The 24,198-nt window shown below is 39.1% G+C and overlaps 4 protein-coding genes across 5 annotated transcripts; 2 read left to right on the forward strand and 2 right to left on the reverse strand.

Moving 5' to 3' along the window:
• Window positions 1–5,887: 5,887 nt before the first annotated feature.
• zgc:163057 (uncharacterized protein LOC563335 homolog) lies at window positions 5,888–10,977 on the forward strand. Of its 2 annotated transcripts, XM_017705523.2 has the most exons (4): window positions 5,888–6,180; window positions 8,564–8,613; window positions 9,659–9,869; window positions 10,716–10,977. In XM_017705523.2, the coding sequence occupies exons 2-4, from the start codon at window positions 8,606–8,608 to the stop codon at window positions 10,842–10,844; spliced, it is 348 nt and encodes a 115-aa protein (XP_017561012.1). In that variant the 5' UTR covers window positions 5,888–6,180; window positions 8,564–8,605; the 3' UTR covers window positions 10,845–10,977. The 2 variants fall into 2 exon arrangements, with proteins under 2 accessions (XP_017561012.1, XP_017561011.1); XM_017705522.2 differs by lacking the exon at window positions 8,564–8,613 and having other exon boundaries at window positions 5,889–6,180.
• Window positions 10,975–13,453, reverse strand: LOC108431997 (hemoglobin subunit beta-like). The gene is made up of 3 exons (XM_017705521.2): window positions 13,262–13,453; window positions 12,951–13,173; window positions 10,975–12,285 (listed from the first exon to the last, which is right to left on the reverse strand). Exons 1-3 carry the CDS (start codon window positions 13,351–13,353, stop codon window positions 12,157–12,159), a joined length of 444 nt encoding a protein of 147 aa, XP_017561010.1. The 5' UTR covers window positions 13,354–13,453; the 3' UTR covers window positions 10,975–12,156.
• Window positions 13,454–14,869: 1,416 nt separating this feature from the next.
• hbae5 (hemoglobin, alpha embryonic 5) lies at window positions 14,870–16,480 on the forward strand. Its single transcript, XM_017705452.2, has 3 exons — window positions 14,870–15,195; window positions 15,430–15,637; window positions 15,754–16,480. The coding sequence occupies exons 1-3, from the start codon at window positions 15,101–15,103 to the stop codon at window positions 15,880–15,882; spliced, it is 432 nt and encodes a 143-aa protein (XP_017560941.1). The 5' UTR covers window positions 14,870–15,100; the 3' UTR covers window positions 15,883–16,480.
• A 747-nt stretch (window positions 16,481–17,227) lies between these two features.
• On the reverse strand, window positions 17,228–23,474 carry aqp8a.2 (aquaporin 8a, tandem duplicate 2). Its single transcript, XM_017705453.2, has 5 exons — window positions 23,080–23,474; window positions 21,050–21,176; window positions 20,702–20,916; window positions 18,172–18,306; window positions 17,228–18,034 (listed from the first exon to the last, which is right to left on the reverse strand). Exons 1-5 carry the CDS (start codon window positions 23,331–23,333, stop codon window positions 17,992–17,994), a joined length of 774 nt encoding a protein of 257 aa, XP_017560942.1. The 5' UTR covers window positions 23,334–23,474; the 3' UTR covers window positions 17,228–17,991.
• Window positions 23,475–24,198: the final 724 nt, after the last annotated feature.

Below are 24,198 nucleotides of genomic sequence, written 5' to 3' on the forward strand. Positions count from 1 at the left end.
CAGACTCACTGGTAACATAGGATTCCAAATGAGGGGATTCTTTGTTCCACAGGTAGCCACTAGCACAGGGTCCAACAAATGTGTAGATCGGGATAGAGCATCTGGTACCATGTTCATGCACCCCTTTCGGTATTTGACTTGAAAGTCAAAATGCTGAATCCTTATAGTCCACCTGGTCAGTCTGGAGGTGGATTTGGGAGAATTGAAAGCCCAAGTAAGAGCAGCATGATCAGTATAAACAACAAATGGATTTCCCTCCAGGTAATAATACCATTTCTCCACAGCCCAGACAACAGCGAGGCATTCCTTTTCAGAGGTCGAATAATTCAACGCAGCACCTCTTAGGCTCCGGGGGGGGCATATGCGATGACCTTTTCCTCTCCATCCACCATCTGGATAAGCACGGCTCCCAGACCTACATCACTCGCATCTGTATGCACCTGAAAGGGATGAAAAGGACAGGGCTGTGCAAGCACTGGGGCTTGTTGGAGTGCTGCCTTTAGTCTATCCACACTTCTTTGACAGTCTTCAGTCCACACCCATACCACACCTTTTCATCTGAGGTGGTTCAGGGGAGCTGCCACCTCTGCAAAGTGTGGAATAAACTTATGGTACCAGCCTACCAACCCAAGGAAATGCTGTAAAGAGGTCAGGTCATGGGGGGTGGGATAAGTAGCTACAGCCATGGTTTTTTCTGGGTCTACCTTGACCCCTCCTTCAGACACAAGATGACCCAAAAACTTTAGTTCATTCCTGAGAAAATGACATTTCCTCAAGTTCAGGGTAAGATGTGCTTCCCTGAGCCTCTCAAAAACAATCTCTAAATCCCTCAGGTGTTGGCTTTTTGTCTGGGAATAGACGATGACATCATCAATATAAACAAAGCAGATAGACCCCCTTAGCTCACCAAGTACTTGCTCCATCAGCCTTTGAAATGTGGCCCCTGAATTTTTGAGACCAAATGGCATTGTCAAAAAATGGTACAAACCGAATGGACTGATAAAGCAGTCTTTTCCTTGCTGCATTCATCCATTTCAACCTGCCAATAGCCTGACTTCAGGTCAAGGGTGCTAAAGTATTTGGCTCCATACAAAGACTCCAAGATATCATGCACGAGGGGCATGGGGTAAGCGTCCTGGGGAGTCTTAGCATTTAGCCGCCGATAGTCCACACAGAAACGGTTACTTCCATCAGGCTTGGGTACAATTACCACAGGAGAGGCCCATGATGAATCAGATGGTTCTATTATGCCAGCCTTGAGCATGCTTTCAATTTCCAGCCTTATAACCTCTTTCTTCGCTGGAGAGACTCTATAAGCTCTGGAACGGACAGGCATCTCATCAGTGGTCACAATATGATGCTTGATCCTACTTGTCCTCCCCAGACTTTCTGAGCAGACCGATGACCATTTCTGAAAGAGGGGATGCAACTCAGGGGGATGGATATGTAGCAGTTCTTTAAAATCCTGTGTTTGGAAAGAACTAGTGGCTTCCAACATATGTTCCTCTTCAAGGGGTAAAGCCACATAAAGATTGACTTTCGGCTCTTTGGGTTTTACCCATGAGTGGCTTACCACCCCTGACGTCAGAAAAGGAAAAACACTCCACCTCCCTCTGATCTTCAGGCTGTAATGGCGCTCCCCAACATTCAGTTGAACCCCAGACCTACTCAAGAAATCAAGTCCCAAGACCAGAGGAAACACCAACTGTGCATTAGTCATGATGTAAGTATCTACCATCACCAAAAGCCCATGCCACTCATAAGATAGCTGGACTCTCCCCTCAGGGGTATAAACCTTCCCGTCTGCCAGGATGAATGACCTTGTTACATCTTTGGTCAGGGATTCTCCCGGTCTTTCCATGGCCTCCCAGAGTTGCTTCTGCATCAAGGTGTAAGTACAGCCAGTATCCAACACTGCCTCCAACTGAAACCCTCGTACTGCAATGGCAATTTTTAACAGTTGAAGTGTGGCTGATTGAACCAGAGCCATACTTGGTCACTGATTATTGGCCACTATAGGGCGGGAAGATTTTTTCCTGCCTTTATCCTGTGCTTTAAGTTCGTTTACCCTGGCCCAGTAGTCTTTTTTGGCATTTAAATCCCTTTCCACCATGGACCCGACTTTGACCAACTGCTCCACAGTATGCACCGTCCCTCGTAGGCTCCCTGCCAGGGCAGGATTACAGTTGTTTAGAATCCTTCTAACCAGTTCTACTTCTGGCAAGTCACTCTTCCATTTCGGGCAAAGGGCTCTGTAATCATAGGCGAAATCCCGTATACATTGATCAGGCTCTTGGACCAGGGCTTTAAGTTGTTCTTCAACCTCGGTCATATAGTCTGTGGGACGAAAAGCTGCCAAAAACGCTTTCTTGAAACCAGCCCAGTTTTGAATTTTAATCTTCTCAGCCATCCACCAGCTTCTAGCAGGTCCAGTTAAAACAGCATTGAGGGTAGCCATAAGCTCATTATCAGTTAAGAGTCTTAAAGATAAGAAGTTCTCACATTTTTCCATAAAGTCCAAAACCCCCGCTGCATCTCTCGTTTCTCCAAAAGTGAGAGCTTGAACCAATGTCCAGGAAAAAATGTCTAGGAAAAAAATCAAAAACAGGGCTCAGGCATAAAAAAACGAAAATACCAAAAAATGGAAAAAAAATGGAATGAGCTCACCCAGTTCCTTGCGATACCTCACTTAAAAAAAAAAAGGTAATCCACACGTCAAAGACAAGGATGAGAGAAAAGAAAAAGTAGATGCTGTTTGGGCCTCAACAGCCAACTTCCCCAGGCCTATCTTCCCCAGGCCTATCTTCCCCAAACCTTCACCTTCCTTAAGATGGCTGCTCTACTTCCTTTTTCCCCATTCTCAAACCAGGGTTCACTTTCACAATAAAAGTCTTCCCCTCCAGAAATTAACAGGAAAAGGTCACAAAAAATAATGTATATAAAATATACACACACCCACACTGATGGAAAACTGAGGCCACACCTTCTCCCAACACATCTCAATGAACAGCCTAAGGTTCCTAAGGACTTTAATCCGTGGGGTCACCTAAATAACACTATCAGGAACGTAAGTGTTAATACTTCTAGATAGGGATCCCACAGGTCCCCTTTATGTGGCGGTGTCACAGTCTCTCATTCTCTATGGCTGATGGCCAGACTGAAGGGGAGGCAGTGACATAGTTTTCTGGCTGCTGCTGACCCAACCCATTGAGCTCTGCTTAGAAGTAAACATTCGTAAATGATGTTCTCTTGGATGTATAATTCTACACTTTAAAAAAAAGAGTTTTATGGAGCAGTACTGTAGAAAAAACAGTTTAAGTTCCCTAAGGGTTCTAACCAAATTAAGGTTTTTGTTTTTTTTTCCCCCAGAGCTGTACACCCAAACCAAGGCATTTATTTGTCAGAGTGTAGGAATAACAAATTGCCATAGAACCTTGAAATGATGTGGGCGGGGGGGGGACAAACCAAAATGTAGAATTTCTGCAAGTTTTCATGTGCTATTTAACTTTTTTGAAAAACATATACACAAAAATAAAGTTTACCATAACTTGATATGAACATATGGATTCTTGACATCTTGCAAAACTAAATTATCACTATAGCAATGAAAAAGATGTTTAGTGGGACAAGTAGGCACTAGTTACTTTACTTCCTTGGAGTTGTGACCTTTATAAATATAGAGGGAAATTCACTTCTTCGATATTGCCTTTTTAGGACATGTACATACAAATTTGTAATAACATGCATTTGGAAACTGTTTAAAAAGGATGTAGCAAGTGTAACGTATGCACAGCCAAATGCATTGTGAGTTATGGCAATGGTTTAGAGGGCTCTACAACAGATTCTCTATGGTTATTTTATAGAATTGCCATGATGTGACATTGCTCAGGGTCCTCTGAATGTGCTGAGTCATGAATGGCACTGCTGGTCATGCTGATCATGCTCAGCAGAAGGGCTGAGTTAGAAATGATTACTGAGATCCCCACCCACTCTCAGTCACCCCCACCCCAGCTTGAACCACTGATAGGGGTGGCCCACAGGCCTTATCAGCCTGATGTGTGCGGGAGTCTAGTGATCCCACCCATTCCCAGAAACACTTGGCCATGACCTTACTAAGGGGACTCTTGACTTGTTTTATTACTACAGAATTAGAAACTAAAAGCAGTGCATGCAGTGTTTAATGTACAGGCATTCACTTTCTAATTACCCTTTAATTACTGATAAGGTTAATGATCATTTCTACTATGGTGCCTCTATGTCATTTGCAATATTACAGTATTAGCATCAAGCAGCAAAAATGGTGTATATTCACTTTCTAGCACTGGGGTCAATAATATTTGAGGAAATGTCCCTCTCTGGATGATTGCTGGCAGCTAGTAACTGATATCGTAGAACAAATTCTAAAAATAAAACTAGTCAAAGAATCATTATTAGCTATTCTGGGAGTGAAACCAGACATCATACTAAGTAATAAACATTGAAGCTTGTAACTCCTGACCACTGAAGAACAGGGTAAAAGTGCGCTAACAAAGTATGCAGAGAAAAAGATGGACCACAGTTTGTAACTGTAGAACTATAGATTGCATCTAAATAGTAAGATAAAATGGACAATGAGCATAGAAACAATGAGGTGTTCATAATGTTATGCCGGATCAGTGTATTTATTGATAGCTCTGTTCTTCTGGCAAGCCTACAAAATGTTTTTAGTAGTGGATTCTAATTGTAGTTTTGGAGACTTGGTGATCCTAAAATGCTAGCATTTCCAACATCTCTAAATATGATCTTGGAAAAATATTTCTAATCCTCCTCACTATGTGTGGGGTTAAAATACTCTTGAATCCCCTACCAGGCAGTTTCACTATATTTCTGGTTATTTTAGACTTCTTAATAATTTCCCTTGCAGTAGATATGAGCATGTATGTTTATATGGCTTTTTGATGGTTTTATGACTCAAGTATATTAGTGAGTAATCTACATTTAGTAGATTAGTGAGTAATCTGCATCTAAATTTGCATTTAATCTGAACATGTAAATATTATTTGTTTGAAAACAGTTCTATTAGTTACTTGGTACTTAAAGGTGCAGTGTGTAAGACTAAGGAGGATCTAATAACAGAAATGGATATTCTCACACACACACACACACACACACACACATACACACACACACACACACACACATACACACACACACACACATTTTCTACGCCGCTTCTCCATCAGGTTGGTGGGGGTGTGTGCTGGAGCCTATCCCAGCGGTCATCGGGCGGAAGGCAGGATACAAATGGATATTCAGTTGGTTGCAATCTTTTACCATGCACATTTAAATAGTTTTGATCTTCCCATGTCTGTGACACCTCATATTTGTGTCCCAGTGAAACTAGAAGTCATGGATGAAATATATCTTTCATTGTTTGTTCATTTCAATTAAAGCATGCTCCCATTTATATGTCTCTCATATTTTCAGTGAGAGATTGAGCTAATTAACCACAAAGACACTTTTCATGGTGTTCTTTAACCCATCTTTACCAAGAGTGCCAATATGAAGCTGAATCTATTGACGCAAATCTTTATCTTGATCTATTTTTATCTTGCCCTTCTGTTTCTCCTTGCATTCTATTTTTCTTACTTCTCTCTTCTCTTGCCCTGCGTGACGTGAATTATTTTCGCGTGTTTTTGTAAAAACAAAAAAGCATTGATCGCAGTCAAATAAGTTCAAAGTTCAAACTTTCATATTATTTTTAGCAGTTGCAGTTGGACTGTCCTGAAATCTGGGGATGTAACTCCTTACATAGAGTGACAGATTGATTGTGGGTGAATCCACTGATGCTGGTAGTGACGCAGTGCCGCAGATCGAGCACGTGACGAAGCTCATTGAGCCACATTGGAAGCGCGCGCCTTCCACTGACCACAGCCGCGCCTCAACACTTTCATCCAGCTAGTGCACTTTTGCCTGGGCTGCTGTCAAAATGGCTAAAGAACACCACTGGGCAGCTCAGTCCATTTTCGCGTAGTCTTTGTCCAGTGTATTTTATTTTCATCTTTTAATAGTTTTTTTCCAAAGTTTTTAATCGTCGCAGAATGTCACAATGTTGTCAGCACGAGAGAGAGAGTTACTGATAGAGCTGTGGGACAGACTGACTCCAGCGGCGGAACACATCGGCTCTGAGGCTCTTTTAAGGTATGAGTACAGGCACAGCAGCTTTTTACTCACAGGGATTTTGCGTAATTTATAAGCAGGCTGTGCTGCCTAAATCTCCTGCTAATATATTTCTATCTGAGCTGAATTAATTACTCACATTATATGTATGTGAGTATCTATGTCGCGACTTTAATTCTAATTTAATTCCTATTTCTTTTCCTAATCTTACCTCTATTCTAATACCCTCTCTAAACTTCTCCAGACCTCCGCTCTTTCTGATCTTACTAAGCTGTCCTCTCCTGAAGAGTTTGTCACATGTAGTACTGTCTCTGAAATATTCAGTACTCTTGCCCCTCTCAAGAACTTAGAATCATGAAAGTTAAAGTTAGGCAAGAAAACTAGTTTTTCAGTTTATTTCACACTTTTCACTGAGCAGTTTTCCATATATAAAGCTGCATTAAACACTGCCCACTCCTCTTTCTATTCTGATCTTATAAACAGGCCTAAAACTCTCTTTCATCCTATAAACAAACTTCTTCAAACTCTTCTGCCCAGTGTCAAGCATTTTTGAGTTATTTTTTGGATACAATTAATAAGATCTGCAAAAAAAAAAAGATCTGCATTTCCCCGTTGTAACCAGCAATTCTCTTTCTCAGGCCTCTATTTCACTCTCACCTGATAATTGCCTCTCTGTTTTCTCCCCTGTGAACTCTTCCACTGTATCTGAGATTATTTCCAAATCCTCTACTTGTACATTTCAATTAGATCCTGCTCCTACAGCTACTCTTAAGTCTGCTTCCTCTATTGCTCCTCTAGCTCATAGGATTAATGTATGCTTTTCATTAGACACTCTTCCTCCGTCTCTAAAAATAGTTGCTGTCACTCCTAACCTAAAAAAACCTGGGTTGGACCCATCCTCACTGGCCAACTACAGACCAATATCCAATCTCCCTTTCTTAGCTAAAGTTATGGAAAGAGTTGTATCTTCTCAGCTGCATGACTTTCTGTCCTTCAATAACCTATATGAGACTTTTCAATCTGGTTTCACCCTACACAGTACTGAGTCTGCCCTTGTAAAAGTTGTAATGATTTGCTGCTGTCTACAGATGCTGGTTTTCCTAACATCCTTATTCTTTTAGATTTAGAACAGCAGCTTTTGATATTGTTCATCATTATCTTCTTACATCTAGACTGTCATCTGTTGGCATTACTGGCCTTGCCCTTCAGTGGTTACAGTCATACCTTGCTGATAGGCATCAATAAAATTTCTTTGGGCTCCCGCAAATCTAGTATTGCTCCTGTAAAGTGAAGTGTTCCCCAAGGATCTGTCCTTGGGCCTCTCCTCTTTATCATTTACGTCTCCCCACAAAGATCATCCGCCACCATGGTTTTAACTTTCAGTGTTATGCTGATGACATTCAAATTTATATTCACACTACTTCCCTCTCTGCCTCCGCTGAAGCTTTCAATTCTTGTGTCAGAGATTTGAAAATTTGGTTGCAAAAGAATTACCTGAAATTAAACGCTGGTAAAATTGAGGTTCTGTTAGTTGGAGCTAAAACCTAATTTTCCCGGGTATTTTCAGTCAACGTTGATGGTGTCAATATTAAGCTAGCCCAATTTGTTAAGAACCGTGGCTGTGTTCTTGATTTATCTCTTACCTTTGAGTCTCACATTAGTCACTAAAACTAAATTTTATCATCTGCATAACATTGCAAGCTATGCTGAGTGACACTGACACTAAAATGTTGATCGATGCCTTCATCTTCTCTCGCATCGTTTACTGTAGCTCACTTTTCTATGGCCTTCCAGTTGAACTAATCAACTGTCTTTGGTACATCCAAAACTCAGCAGGTTCTTAGCTCCACTAAGTGCACAGCTCATATTACTCCTGTTCTTCTACAGTTGCATTGTGCTTCCTGTTAGTTCTAGGATTAAGTACAAAAAAAAGTACATAGGTCCGACATACTTTTCTGATCTCATTTCTTTATATTGTCTCTTTCCTAATTGCTCTTCTCTGTCTTCCTTCAAATCTCTGCTAAATAACCTTCCTTTTTTCTTTTCTGTTGTCTTTAGAATTTTTTGATACAATGTAAAGCGTCCTTGGGTTTGTGAAAGGCGGCATAGAAATTGAACTTATTATTATTATTATTATTATTATTATTACAATCAACATTATTATTATTATTATCGTTATTATTATTATTATTATTATGGCGCGTAAAGTGCTCACGGTGCTTTACTGAATATTCGGTAGTGTGTTTATGGTATTACTTAGTTTTGACTTATACGGTTTATAACGGCACCTTAAAAAACTAACGTGGATCTCTCTCTTTCTCTCTTTCTTTCTTTCCCTGCTTGTATATTATCTTCTCTCTCTTTCTCTCTCTCTCTCTCTCTCTCTCAAACTGTTTTCACATAGAACAACAAAACCTAATCTCACCGTGCAGCCTTTCCATTTTGAATGCGACTGTATGTTACTTATGACGTTCAAGTTCATGTTTATTGTCACATGTGTTAAATATAGTGCGAAGTGTTTAAAGTCATCTACACGCAATGTAACATACATCTATCACACCATAATAGACAACTACCTCGGTTCCATCTCCGCGTGACGGACAGTTATTCAGCAGTCAGCTCTGGCGTGGGTGGCATGAAATGCGCTAGCCTTTTCAGAGCATGGCTGCAGTCTTTAACAATACTCTGTTTTTCTCTGTGGAACGAGTGGATTAAATATCCCCAACTTCCAACAGCACTGTGAAGTTATTTTTGAAGTTATGTTTTTCATAACGAAATGTTTAAAGTGTAGAGGGGATTGATATAAAATGCTCAGTTTTGGAGAAACGTGCAGAACCATAGAGAACTGTTCACAGCGGTGATGTGACATCTAACGTATTTAAAGCTACTTGACTGAAAAGCATTACAGGAAATGGTTAAAGTAGCTTTTAGTGGAAAACGTATTTTTAAAAATCAATTCATAGCAGGGGTAGGTGCAGAGGGTGCAGGGCGTTATAAGACAAAGTTGTAACCAAAACCGTTGTTTTTTCTTTCAGATTGATCACTATTTTAGCACTTGTGTATGTTCAGCGGTCGAAAATAAAATGGGTGTGTTTGTGTGGTCGACATCACAACCACACCACAGTAAAGACATCAGAGTCTGTACGTTTTTATATAGAGCTACATTTCAGCCACAGTGACTAGAGTTTGATTTCCAGACAAATAGCTTTCATGCTTTTGAAAGAATTACATCTGATGGCGTTTTTTTGTACTGTTGACGGCTGTAGTCTTCACTACTACAACTGAGCAGTTTAAATATGAAGTGTAAAGTGTGGACAGGTTTATTGTCCGAAAATCGTCCATTATAGCAGACAGGAAGGCCTCTAGCTTTTTAATGCCTGCCTTTTAATGGAAGTCAAAGAGTAGAGCAAAAATGCCTTTTAAAGTCAAAGTCTGTCTCTCTCTCTCTCTCTCTCTCTCTCTGTCTCTCTCTCTTTTACTCTCCTTTGTTGCTTCTCAGGATGTTTACGACGTTTCCTAAGACTAAGACATATTTCGCTCATCTGGACCTCACTGCACGCTCTGAGCATTTGCGCTCCATTGGGAAGAGGATAGTAGAGGCCATAGCTGAGGGCACCAGACACATTGGCACCGCCCAGTTCACCGCCAACCTCAGCTATCTCAGCAGGTTCCACGCCTACCAACTTCGAATACACCCCACCAACTTCAAGGTTCATTTAACCATCATGATAATGTTACCTGGTTTGTACATCATAGTAAGGGAAACCAACCCTGCTGAAAAAAATCAACACAGTTCAGCGAGCATTCAATGCTAGTCATGCTGGGCTGGAGCTAGGTTAGCTAGTCATGTAGCGTGGGCCTGCTGGTTGACCAGAATATCAGCATCCAAAACTCAACATAAGCTTTTTTGCCATTGATAATTGTAATTCACCTTACGTGAGTGGGTCAGCAAAGACATGTGAGGGGTCATATTGTACTTTGGTCAGTCTTTTTACAGTACATTCTCAGCTGCATCTGGTTAGTCATGACATGGCTAGATTGTTTCAGTGTGTACAGTGGGGTCCAAAGATAATAAGATAACATGCACTTCACAATCCGACTATACTGTAAAAGATTGGACATTGAGGTCAGTGCATCAGTTTGCAGTAACATACCAGACAACACAATTTACATTAATTAACTAGCAGGAGTCGCCAGTAATGTACTGTAAATTTACAGTGAATAGCTGTAAAATCTTCTTCACCTAAAAAAGCCACTTATGTAACCTCCATGAATATAAGTGCTGACCACACACTATAAGCCAGATGGCATTTTACTTTCTTACCTTAATATTTTTTAACTTTTTGTTACATAATGATGTCACTGTTTGACAGTCTTCAGTATTCTCCTATAAGCTCAGAAAGGTGGTGGCTGTGTGCAGTAGTGATATAACCCCATGTTACAACCCTCCCTAAGTCTCCCTTAGTTTGATTATGAAATACTTTCATGTTAGAATTGGCATGTCAAGTCACACTGAAACTGAATTGCTTCCATGTATAAACTCTCTTTTTCCACAGCTTTTCAATCACTGTATGCTGGTGACATTAGCCTGTTATCTGGGGGAAGATTTCTCTCCGCGTGCTCATGCAGCCACAGACAAGTATCTGTCAGCTTACGCAGCAGTGCTGGCCGAGAAATTCAGATGAACAGCCTTAACCAAACACCAGCATTTCCTACGAGCCAATTTACCAGAAAGATGGAAGAGAATATTTTCTTTAGTCATTCATTATTAATGTGATGTAAATACTTGCATATTTTTGTAATAAAACATTAACATGACGTGTGTCTCTTTTATTATGATGCAGTAATGGATAGGTACTATGAGGTACTACTTTGTGACCAGCTATTTGTTCAGTCTTTGCCCTGATAACACAGGATCATCTGCAGGATGGATCATTGGAGTCTGTTCATATTACACACACATAGTTCAGTCCAAGGCTGAGGATTTTCCATGCTTGTGTTCGCTGTAGAGTGGTATGCCACAGCTTATATGGAAATATATGGAAAAATTCAGTGGTTGTTTAATTTGAACATAAGTCAACATGTCTACAGGCAACAAATCTGCAAAAAAAACAAAAAAACATTATACATAAACTGTAGAGGACATTTGCAAAACATAATTTGTCCAGAGCACCCAAGCTTTTGCATCTGACCGCATATAGACTCTATCTACCTCAAGTGGTAAACTAAGATAATGGATTGTACAATTCATTGACAACCTTCATAACATCTATAAAAATTTAGCCTCTTAAATGGCGTGGACCCACCAGCGGGCCCAAAGTTTTATTACACTTCTCTAGAAGAATAAACCAGATATGATCATATTGCTACTGAATAATAAGTCGAAGAATGTAATAAGTCAGGGGTTTTAAGGGGTTAATAATAATTATAAATTTATTGAACATATTTTATCTTGGCTATTTACACAGTTTTACTAGAAACATGATGAACATAATATTATCTACAACAAACGTGCTCTCGTCATACATTTTTGTCAACTAGCAGTTCTGTTTTTCTTTTTGTGAATTATATTTGGCATGCAAGCTATCTTTAGAGAGTGGGCTAAACTTCTCATGAAGTTCATAATCTCACACTCAACTTCTTTAGGACTAGAGTTCAGTGTAGAATCACTGCTGACAAAAAGTTTATAGAGCATGTTAAAGAACTTCATGCAACAGAAAAACAGAGGGACCCAGAACAAAATAACAACAAAGCAAGTGAACATGGCTTTAAAATGTCTGAATGGATCAAGGTGCATTAAGTTGGAAGTTGACTGCAACATATAAAGACTGAAAAAAGATTTGGACTATTTGTTATGATACCTCTTCCTCTGTTGTCCAGTCAGTTTAGGTTCCCTATTGTCTTCATGTAACATTATAATCCATGTTATTAACATTCAAACAACATATCAATTCTTTACAGTGTAACAGAGTCATTGTGTGTGAGTGTAAGAGAGATTTAGTGGTATTGTCTGCTCAGAGCTGAGACCACCACTGAGAGGAATTTGTACCAGGCGGCCTGCATGGCGGGGGTGAAGGAGGCACGCATCTGAGTAGCGATCACCACTGTAATGCAGTCAGCCATCAGCTGCAACAAGACAACCCAGTTAGTCTCACCACAACTCTATCAGACAGATCTGTACATGCACTGAAAAAGGAATTCATTCAACTTACTAATTATTTCCACATAAATACATATATTACTTTTGGCAATAACGGTGTTGATGGTAATATATTTCTCATTGTTAAATGATGTACATATTTGAATCAAATTTATAAGAATTTATATGACTTTTATAAGATGATATATGACTTTTAATTTCCAAAGACCTATAAATATGTTTACATCATTTTGTAATAAAAACTAAACTAAACAAAAAAAATCAACATTTTTTGTGAACTGAATTTCTCATAGGCATTTTAAACGCAAACATATATTTCACAGTCTGCTTATGTTTTGCATAAACATGAGAAAAGACTTTTTAAACAACAAATGTTTATGCCTTGTCCCTCTCAGTGATATCCCATCAGGCTGTGCGGTACAGCACTCAATGTTTGCTGTGTTATTACAGAAAAATAACAAAATGTTATTTTTAAATAATTTTATTGAATAATAAAATTAGTGCCAGATATTGTGAAATCCTGGCCAGAGTTAACGGCACATTTTATGGTTACTGACTGTAAGTATTACTGCAATAAATGGCAGATTTCTGTTTATAGTGTATCTCTATTTCAAGCTGTTGCTCTTCCCACCTTGAAGTTATCGGGATCCACATGTAGCTTCTCGGAGTGCAGCTCGCCCAGCTCGGCGTAGTTGCTCTTAATGTTGTCCATGTTCTTCACTGCCGCGTCCAGTCCGTGCAGCACCACTGCCCCGTGCCTGGCCACCTCCGGGTTTCCCATAATGGCATCCTCGTTATACAGGTTCCCGAAATGCGCGAAGTAGCGCTGAGTCCAGGGGTACACGATCAGAGCCCTGCAAAGAAGCACAGGACAACACTGTCTCCGGCTCTGTCTCGAGCATCAGGGGGTGTATCAGAACCAAGAGCTCATTCCCAACGTACCTACACAGAGACTTAGGGCCTACATCTTCATACTTAATCTTACTGAAAATCTCCTGGATGAAGGATCGCTCTTCCTCAGTCCACTCCACCATGGTTTTGTTGGGTGACGTATGTCTTTTTTGTATATTTATTTAGCTGGAGAACTGGTGTCGCGCTCAGTGTGGTGTACTGTAGTAATCATGGAGCTCATTACTGCCGTCTGTTAGCTGTGTTTTTGTCCCGGGCGGGGCCCAGAGAAGGGCGTGGTCACTCACTGGAGCAGCTGTCTGATTGGTGTTTCGAGACTTTTGGGTCCGGATGAAATTGTGGCCTTTTTAGGTTAATAGTGCAACTCTGAAGAATCTTATGATTCATGAATTTTAGAGTTACTGATTAATTCTTTGAAGTTGCTGAATAATAATCTTAAAAAAGACTGAAAACTGAATAATAAGCCCACAATTTAAAGGGTTAATAACTTACGTTGCCTGTTTATTGTTTGAGTTATTTTGCGTTTCATTTGATAAATTTAAGTTTATGCCCATGATTCCCAGCTTTAAACTTCAATCACTTCCACGCCACACGTCCTCCTTCAGTCGGACAGAGCAGAGTTACTGTATAATTTTCTTTTATCTCAACAGAAAATGAACGTTAATTTGTTTATGAAACAAAATAGAAGCATTTCAGTGCGAAGTATCTGGGTATAATTGAAACGAAATTCTCTTTGGATTGAAATAAACAGTTTTCAGTCATTTCAGTCATTTAGTCCATTTTAGGAAAACCAGTAAGTTAAAGACAACAAAATTCATTTATTTAAAGGCGAGATATTTTAGTCTGTAAGTCCAGCAGTCCTATTGGTGCATTTTGAGTGTCTGGCTCAGAGTATAACGGCTCACCGACCTGTTGTTTCATAATTAACTGTGAGAACTACGGAAGGTTCCTTCTGTTTTACAGCTAAACAGGTCACAGTTATTTTATTACACCGTATTATATATAAAATCCCCTGTCATTTCTGCCTGGACTAAAGTCAGACTTATTGCAGCCTCTCTGTGTTTATCTCTCTCACACAGACACACACGCACGTACTGTCAGAGTATGGCCTCTATCTGCTCTTACACACTCCCCGTCACGTGAGCTTGCAAATAAAAAATGACTCTGTTCTGTGGAGCTCATCAGAAATAAGTAAGGAGTAATTGGGCGTGGCTTTTATCTCCTTTGATAGTTTCGCATTTATTAGAGCCAATAAATGAAATGTGTGATTTATAAATCTGGTACAAATCAAATCAGCCAAAAGAACTGCTTTAACACGAGTAATTGCGTCTTGCTATATTTAATTATCAGTTGGTGTGATTGAGGAATATATTCTCAAATACAATGAAGTCGTTGTTTTATGACTTTTTATTCTACATTTAGAATTTCTCTATTCTATCTATCTATTCGATCACAAGTAATAGGTGATTAAAAACTAGTGTAAACCTATCATGGCTAACTTACACACGCTGGCCTAATTCTGTGGAATGTTTTATCTCACATCACACATTTTTACCATAGCGTGTAATGAAGTATAATAAATGTATTTAAAGTGGAGACTAGGTTCATTTTGTATGTTGCTGTTTTAACAAGTCTTGTGAAGATGTTACATGTGTATAATTGAATTTTCCATGAAATGCGCTGAATTTCAGTTGTGAAAAAGGATGGAAAAGGGGGGGAAAACAATCAGTAGCATAACGTCAAAGCTCGACGGTTCTCTGGCAGAGGTTCAATCTGGTACGTAATTGGGGCTCCTATCTTGGGTGTGCGGCACGAATGCCAACGCATAAAAAGAGAGCTGGTGGCTAATACAGCAGGACAAACCCATCCAAAATGAGCCTCTCCGACAAGGACAAACGTCTCGTCAAGGCCTTCTGGGCGAAGGTCGCCCCAAAGGCTGAAGTGATTGGCCATGATGCCCTGTACAGGTGAGTGGGGCTTTGTTCAGATGACCATTCTGCTCGTTGTTGGCTTTTCGTCACGGTAATTCGTGCCAACTAGAGCTGATTACTTGTTTTGGTTACTGAAGACATTTCGTCACGAAAATTCCTGCCAGGTTGACTTCATGACGACTTATTTCTTCGTCACCACAATTCGTCCCAAGTAAGCTGGATAGATAGTTTAGCTTACTGACTCAACTGCCTTCCTGATTTCTTTGCCAGAATGCTTTCGGTCTACCCTCAGACCAAAACTTACTTCTCCCACTGGCCGGACATCAGTTCTGGTTCTGCCCCCGTGAAGAACCACGGAAAGAAGATAATGGGAGGACTCGCAGAGGCTGTGGCCAAAATCGACGACCTCGTTGGTGGTCTGCTCACCCTTAGCGAGCTCCACGCCTTCCAGATGAGAGTGGACCCTAATAACTATAAGGTAACCTTTTTGGCTCGGATTAAGAAGCCGCTCCTGTTTGCTCTGATTAAATAGTATTATATGTAAGCCCAACTGTGCCTTTCGAAATCCTTATACCTTCTATCTCAATCCAACAGATCTTGACCCACTGCATACTCGTGGTGCTGGCCGTCTATTTCCCGGAAGACCTCTCTCCAGAGGTTCACTTGGCCTTTGAGAAGTTCCTCACCAATGTGGCCCTGGCCATGTCTGATAAATATCGTTAAATATTTACACACCTTTTGGAATGCAATGGTGGGCTCATTAGCTCAGACCTAGGCATGACGTACCAAAATAAAAGTGACCAAATCTGGACAAATGTTAACGTGTTTTTGTGGTTTTTCCTCACAAGATGCGCAGAATAGGCCACATTATCCTTAAGAGAAATACTTATAGCAATAATACAGACATTTCTGCAATGATATTTCCAGAACCCCATAGTAAACTCGGGAAATTAGGACACTACGGAATTGTAGGTTATAAGTCAGTTCTATAGCAATATGGAAATGTTATACAGCAGTATAGAAGTCTTAAAGTGCATTATAGTATTTCTCTTAACTCTTAAAGGGGGCAACCATTTGTATTTCGATGACAGTTGAAAGTGTCCTGATCTGTTGGTACAGAGATGAAATAATTTCACTCTCCAAGGCCGTTTAGAATTGCCCAGGAAGCCAGAGGGTTGTGTTTGATTGTTTGTTTGTTTTTAAAGGTTTGTGTCAATGAAGATATCTGCGTAAAATATCTTTAGAAGACGTTGGTGGCTTTACACCCATATTTTATATTTGCATTTATTTCATGTATCAAGCCTATTCAGACGTTTCACGATTCTTTTCCTTGTATGTTGTAAATTATTATTTAATTGTTTGCCATTTATTAAACTTTTTCGTGGTTAAAATGAATGAAATTTCAATTCCTTCAATTCGCTTTTCAAACAAAATAACATGATTGGGATTGGTGGAGCAGGTCGTTTAGGACCCCGGAATGTTCAGAAACCGTCCTCGTTTTAAATTTAACTTGAATAGTTTGAATACGTACATTAATCACGCAGTGCTGTAGTACGTTAGGTTGGTCAGTTTTATATCAGACTAGTGTGTTACGAACAACTATTCAAAATATAAAACTCGAAAAATCGAATAACATTTTGAAACAGAACTACTACGGAGTCATTGTACTGTGTGTGAATTTCAGTATTGTTTGCTTACTGATCGCGAAGCTGCTTCATTTTAATAAAGAATGTCGCTTTGGAGTTTATCTTCATTCACTGAAGTTCATCACTGGAATCTAGTAGATTAATATGGTTGAATGAATAAAACAGTAGTAAACTGATTGTGCGACCCACATGAAGTGAGACTAGCTGCCCTAGTTTCCTCAAACAGGGATGAGGCCTGATGTATGTCCATTTATTCATTTATCCATTTATTGCGGCACAGAGACATAGAAAAATTCCTAAACAAAATTGTGGTCCACACCTGACTGAGATATGTTTTAAAGATTTGTGATGGCATGTGTCCAAATGAGTGTATATTTGCCTATATTATAAATGGGGAATAGGATTGAAAAACAAATGTGACCTTTTAAAATATTCCCTCCTTTATTCCTTTATTCCCTCCTATTATTTCCTTTATTGGAAAAGTATATGACGCTGCAGGAGTACAAACTGCATCAAGGCACGGAGGAGCTTTAAAAAGATTTATATAAAAGATTGTATGATTATACAATTATTAATTATATAATAATAACATTGCATAACATAACGTGGAAAAAATGCAAAACCCAGAAAAAACCCTTTTGTAAATGTGTTGGCTGGTGCTGTATATCACCATCATTTGTAGACCCCTGCAATAAAACAGATGTAGAGATTCTTCCCAGCCTGCCAGCCGTAATTATGCGCTCAAGTTTTGTCTCAGTGATTCTGTGACAGTAGATTGTTCATCAAAAGCTGACACGCTTAGAAAGGCAGAGAAATGTTGAGAAAGGCACTAGTCGAGCTTTCAGCACGCACTGCTAAGTGTTTTTCAGAACAGCGGGAAAAGCGCAGGTCTGAGCAAAGATTAAGGGATAAAAAAAACTTTAATGTTACTTTGTTTCTGCTGGAAAAGTTAAGAGGAATTATTTATTTATTTATTTATTTATTTACTTGCATGCTTGCTTGTGTTCGAAGACGGCCTGTACGTGTATGTAATAAAGGGAAAATCAGGCGTTTGTGTGAGTATTTCACTGACTCTGTATCTTACTGACATCTACCGGTAGATCTACTGCAAGATAGAAAAATTATTTTTCACAAGAGGTCATCTGTGTTACACTAGCAAAGCAATGAGTAATCTTGCTGGTGTATATCATTTCATTATGACACGGATCTTCTCATCTCCAAGCAGAAGCCTGAAAGAAGCATAAAATAGACCAATAATGTATTTAGATAATAATAATAATAATAATAGTAGTAGTAATAATAATAAGAAGAAGAACACAAGAGCAGCCTATTATTATCGTCGGTTATATGTGCAAAATGGACTCACCTTACAAGAGCTGCGGCTATTAAGCCCCCTCCAATCGGGCCCACCCAGTACACCCAATGATATGTCCAGTAACCAGCCATCAGTGCAGGTCCCAAAGCTCTTGCTGGATTCAGGCAGGTGCCGGACACGTCCCCACTGAAACAGCAATCACACTATATCTAAATCACACGCACATTCAGATAAACAGCTTTTTCCCACCAGCTTAGTATCACACCACCCACACTGAAAAAACAACCAAAAGTCTGGCAGCCAAACTTAATTTAAAAGAAAGACAAATCAAATCTAAGGACAGCATCACTGGGATTAAAACTCATAATCAGAGACACCTTCATACTTTAGACTGCTAACTATCGCCCATCCTTTTTACAATGTTTGACACTTTGAGCTTATAAGCTTGTAGTCAATGTTTGGCGACATGCATTGTAAAAAACAGACACAAAGAGATTGAGCTTACATGGGTAATAACCACAAAATATAGACTTTTTTTAATAATTATTGTCATTAACTGTAATTTACAGCCATTAAACTGATGTATGTGATGTATGTGTTATGTGACAACATTGTCCAGTACATTTTGCTTGCCTTGTTTGTATATTATTGACAAAATCCTGAACAAATGTAGCCACGTTGTCAAATCATAATGACTTAACAGTAATGCAAAAAAAGGCTGACTTTTCTCCCCAACAGGGGATTTCACGGTAAAATGAATAATAATTGTCATTAACTGTAAATTTAAAGCTACTACACTGTTATTTGTAAAACATTAAACACAAGGGTTTAGACTAGAGTTTGGAGCATTTCTATGAGGATTTGATTGTATTCAGCCATGAGAGTATTAGTGAGGTTAGCTACTGATGTTGGTTGATTAGTTCTGGATCACAAACTCCACTCCAACTCATCCCAAATGTGTTGGATGGAGCTCTATCACTACAGAGAACGCAGTTCTGCACAGCACAATGCTGGGGGGCTTTATACCTCAGATATTGGCTTTGGGTATCCCATTCTTTTGGCAATATTCTTCTATGGAGATTATACGAGCTGCGTTTGAAATAAATGAACACCTCTGTCAGCAATGAGTGCACCTTAAAGCCTTAAAGCAGTAATTAGAATTTTAACTTATTAAAAAGGATGGCTGGAAATGTTTGGATGTATGGTGGATGTTTGAACGCTTGACTGAGTTATAGTTATAGCTGTATGTACACAGTGCCTTGCAAAAGTATTCAGCCCCCTTACAGGTCCTTAGGTTTGTCTGGATTAACATGACACATACAGATTGTTTCAGATTATATTTTTATTATAAACCAGTGTGCTTTTATACAAATTTTCAAATTTGAAATTCACTATTTATCAGCAGATATTAAAAAAAAAAAAATGCTGCTTGCATAACTATTCAACCCTTACAGACGAGTGCTTGGTAGAACCATGTTTCGTTGAAATAACATTTTTAAGCATTTCGGGGTGTAAGTTTCAGCATTGCATACTCTTTAGGAGAGATTTTTCCCCTTTCTTTCTGGCACATTTTCTCCTGGTTGTTCAGGTTGGTTGAATGACCCTTACAGACTGTAATTTTCAAATAGTACCACAGATTCTTGATTGGATAAAGATCTGGACTTTGACTTGGGTATTATAGAGCAATCACTTTTTTGTTGATCAACCACTCCTGTGTTTCTTTGGCCTTGTGCTTGGGATCACTGTCCTGCTAAAAGGTTCTCCCAAGCTCTAGTTTTTTTTTTTTTTTTTTTTTTTTCAGACTGAAGGAGTCTTCCAGCGTTTCTATGCATTTAGCACCATCCTTCTCTCCTTCAGTTTTAACAAGATGCTCAACATGCTTTAACATGATTTTCCCAACTCTGTCTTTTACCACTGGGAAGGTTTTTGTTGAGAAATGGGCAGTGCTGGATTTGCACCACACTTACTCTGGTGCACCTTCAATCCAGTCTCTGCCACTGAACTCTGTATCTCCTTCAAAGTGACTACTGGCCTCTCTTTGACTTCCTTCACAAGTCTCTTTCTTGCTCTGAATCTGAGTTTTGAAGGACAGCGTTTTTACCCAAGGCCTGGGTGGTATGATGTAGCTTCCTCACAGTTTCCTCACAATTGATCCGACAGTGCATACGGGGATATTTAAACACTTGGATGTTTTTACTATCTTGTACATGTCCATAGTTTTACCTCAAATTTCTTTAAAATGCTGCTTGATTTTCACAGCTGTCCTTCAAATTCAAAGTCTGACCAATGTTACTTCAATTAAGACTATCATTTATCCAGAAATGATGATCTTTCATTTGTTGCAACTTGGAACTTTCACAGCACAGGTTTTGAGCACATTGGCAAAAAACATTTTGCAGTCACAGAATATTGTCTTACATAAAACCAAAATTACTTCAAATTAATTAATTTTGAAGGGTCAGCCTTTTTAAGTGAAATATGGCACCATACAAAATATCAAAGTGTCATTGTAATCAAGGAGTTTGATATTTTTCATAAAGATCTGAATGTGATCATGTCTTTAAGAGCATTTTTGACCTACCCTGCCAGGATATTGATGATCACAGTGCAGCCCACCATGAAAGGCACGAGAGGGCTCTTACTTTTCCCATTGACTGCCCCCAGCAGCACTACCATGGTCACCAGGCACGTCATGGCCATCTCAGCAAAGATGGCTGCTCCCAGTTGGTCGTCTGATTTTAGAATGGTAAAGGCCGCCCCAGTGGCATTCATGTAGTTTTCTTTTGAGGTCATTACCTGAAGAAAACAGTAAGTTGAGGGTAACCTGATTTATTCAAAGAATCAAAGGCATCACAACTGGCTCCTTGAAACAACCAGAATTCCACATTAATGGGGGGAAATGGTGTAACACTGCTACTACTGAGTCCACCTTTGACATAGCAGCACCAAGCACGCCTCCAATGAGCTGACAGACAAGGTACAGGACAGCCAGGGACATCTGTATTCCTCCACACAGGAAGATGCCGATGGTGAAAGGAGGGTTAAAATGAGATCCACTACAGAAGAAGCAAAATAGGTCTAGCTTAAGATCTACATGGCAAAAAGCATAAAAAACAAAAATCTGTCGTTTTGCAAGCTTCTCTTTAGCTTAAAGGGCCCATATTTGATGTTTCTTATATTTGACTTATTGCCCAGAATTCCACTAATAATGTTTGTGTGATTATATGCCATAAATAGCCATTGTTACATAACCATTTTTCTCTCTATTTATTGCTCTAAACAGCCTGTTAACATGCAGTTTTTTTACTGTGCCTTTAAGATTGATGTATGTAAATGTCTGCTGTTCTGACTGAGAGACCTCCATTGTGAATGATTTACATTGCAATCCAGACTGAAACATTTTCATAAGAACAGCGTAAACAGGCAGGGCTGAAGTGCTGCAGGCCAAATATTTATGTTTGTATAAATGTGTTAGTTTTTGTGACATCATAAAACAATGAATTCCAAACAGGCTACATTTACACCTTACGTTGCATATTGTTGTTGTTGTTGTTGTTACAAGACCATGGTAACTTTACAGGAAGCGAAACACATGTTTTAAGTTTGAATGGAAATTGTTGAAACTGAGAAATTTCATTATTTTCTGAAAATATTTGTCCATTTTGAAATGTCAGCAACACATTTCAAAAACTTGGAACAGAGCAAAAAAAGACTAGTAAAGTTATGTAATGCTAAAAGACCATTTAAAATAGCAAAGAACTTGAGAATTTCACCATCTACAGTACATAGTATCATTAAAAGATTAGAAGAATCTGGAGAAATTTCTGTATGCAAGGGACAAGACAGAAAATGAGCACCTACTGGCTAAGGGTGTGCTGCATTAAAACATGTACAATTTTGTGTGGAAATCACTGCATGGGCTCAGGATCTGTGAGCACACAGAACACACATCGTCTCATCCACAAATGCAAGTTCAAACTCCACCATGCAAAGAAGAAACCATATATAAACAGGATCCAGAAATGCTGCCACCTTCTCTGGGCTTGTTTATGACAGACTGAGGCAAAGTGAGACAAAGTGGAAAAGTGTCCTGCGGTCTAACGAATCAAAATGTGAACTTCCTTTTTTGAAAACATGGACACTGTGTCCTCTTGGGTACAAGAGAGAGAGATCAGCTGACTTGTTATCAGTGCACATTTAAAAAATCAGTGTGATGTTACAGAAGTGCATTAGTGCATATAGCATGGGTGACTTTTACATCTGTGATGGCACCGTTAATGCAGAATAATAAATATAGCATGTGCAACCATCCAGGTGACATCTTTTTCAGAGACAGACTTACATATTTCAGCAAGACAACACAAAAAACACTTGCTACATGTATTACAACAGCATATCACAACGTATTAAACTGGCCTGTCAGTCCAGATCTGTCACCCATTGAAAACATTTGGCACATTACTCTGAACTGTTGAGCTGCTAAAATCCTATATCATGGGAAACATTTCATTTTCAAAACTATAGCTTGAGAGTATTGTTAAAAGAAGAATTGATGGAACAGAGTGGTAAACATGCCTCTTTCTAAAGTTTTTGAAACATGTTGCTGGTATCAAATTCAAAGTGGGCATAGATTCATGAAAATAAATTCTCGGTTTCAACATTTGACGTTGTTTTTGATAGCTATTTTGTACTATTTCTACTTTATAATACAGGATTTAAACGATTTGCATATCATGTATCATTGCATTCTGTTTTTATTTACATTTTACACAGCAGTCCAACTTTTTTTGGAAATGGAAAATGTGAGGTAAATTTGTATTTTCTGTAATATGGGCCCTGTAAAGTCACTTCATTCAAGCCATTTGCATAAGCTCTAATACTGAAGCATTAAAGTCTTTCATGTTTTATCTGTAATAATGATATAAAAAAGCATTGAAAGAGCAGAATTGTGAGCTTTACCTGATCTCTGCCATACATGCCACCAACACAGCTACTGCCAGACCATGCACCAGCGCTGGCTGCAGCCTCCCTGCTGCTTCCACATTCTCAATCACTGACACACAGCCGATGAAGACGAAAAACATGGTTCCCACCAGCTCTGCAATACATGGCTGGATCATTCTCTCAAACATGCTGGGTGGTTTGGCTGCTTTTTTGGCCCTTTCCTGAGAGCTTCTATCTACCTCCTTAAGCTCCATTTTCTCCTCTTCCATCTTGCTTTAGGTTTGTCTGATTCTTGCTTCAAGTCTAGGTTGTGAGTGACTAGTTAATCTGTGTTTCTTTCCTCAAGTAGCCTCATTTATTACTACAACGATGATACCATAACTATTCTTAGCACCTTGACCTCAATTGCCAGAGTCCAGACTAACATAACAATACACACAGCCAGGCCGTGTTTGCAAAGAAGATCAAACAGACCTGGCAGCAGGATGGTGTCGTTTAACTCTTTAAAGGACCTGGGGACAGATTCACAAAAGCCTTCCTTACAAACACTACAAAGTTCATAAGAGTGTTCTTAAATGCAATTCTTGTGAAAATGTTCTTAAATTTTCTAAGAATTTTTTTATCTCTTTAAAAAAAATTAATTGTTTTCCAATGTAGACTATGGGTTAATTCAATGTAAACACTCAGCATTTTGATACATTTTATAGAGTATCAGAAATGCTACTGTATTTTATCCAACTGCTTTTTTTTCTTGCCAGTTTTTATGTGTCCGTGCCCAAAGACAGCAAAATGAAGGCAAAACTAAAGCAAATCAAATGTTCAAAAAAATGGGTAAACATGGACTGGAAGCAACGGTGAAAGAAAACACTCAACAGGACAACTCCTCCTTGGTTCACTTTTTGTACAATTTTATGTAGTGATATGAGGATGTTCTGTTAATTCTTCCCATCCAAAATAAATGTGATACTGTCCAAAGTTTACAAAAATATTTCAGAACATTACAAGAATATTTAATATTTTTCCAGAATGCCACTTGCTCTTGTAAATGTTCTTAAGTGAAAAAAAATGAGGAAATTAACATTGTGAAAGGTTTTTGAAGAATAACAATTTATCTCAACTTTTTGAGTATGTAGT

The sequence above is a fragment of the Pygocentrus nattereri genome, chromosome 13, assembly GCF_015220715.1.
Source record: "Pygocentrus nattereri isolate fPygNat1 chromosome 13, fPygNat1.pri, whole genome shotgun sequence".
Classification (NCBI taxonomy): domain Eukaryota; kingdom Metazoa; phylum Chordata; class Actinopteri; order Characiformes; family Serrasalmidae; genus Pygocentrus; species Pygocentrus nattereri.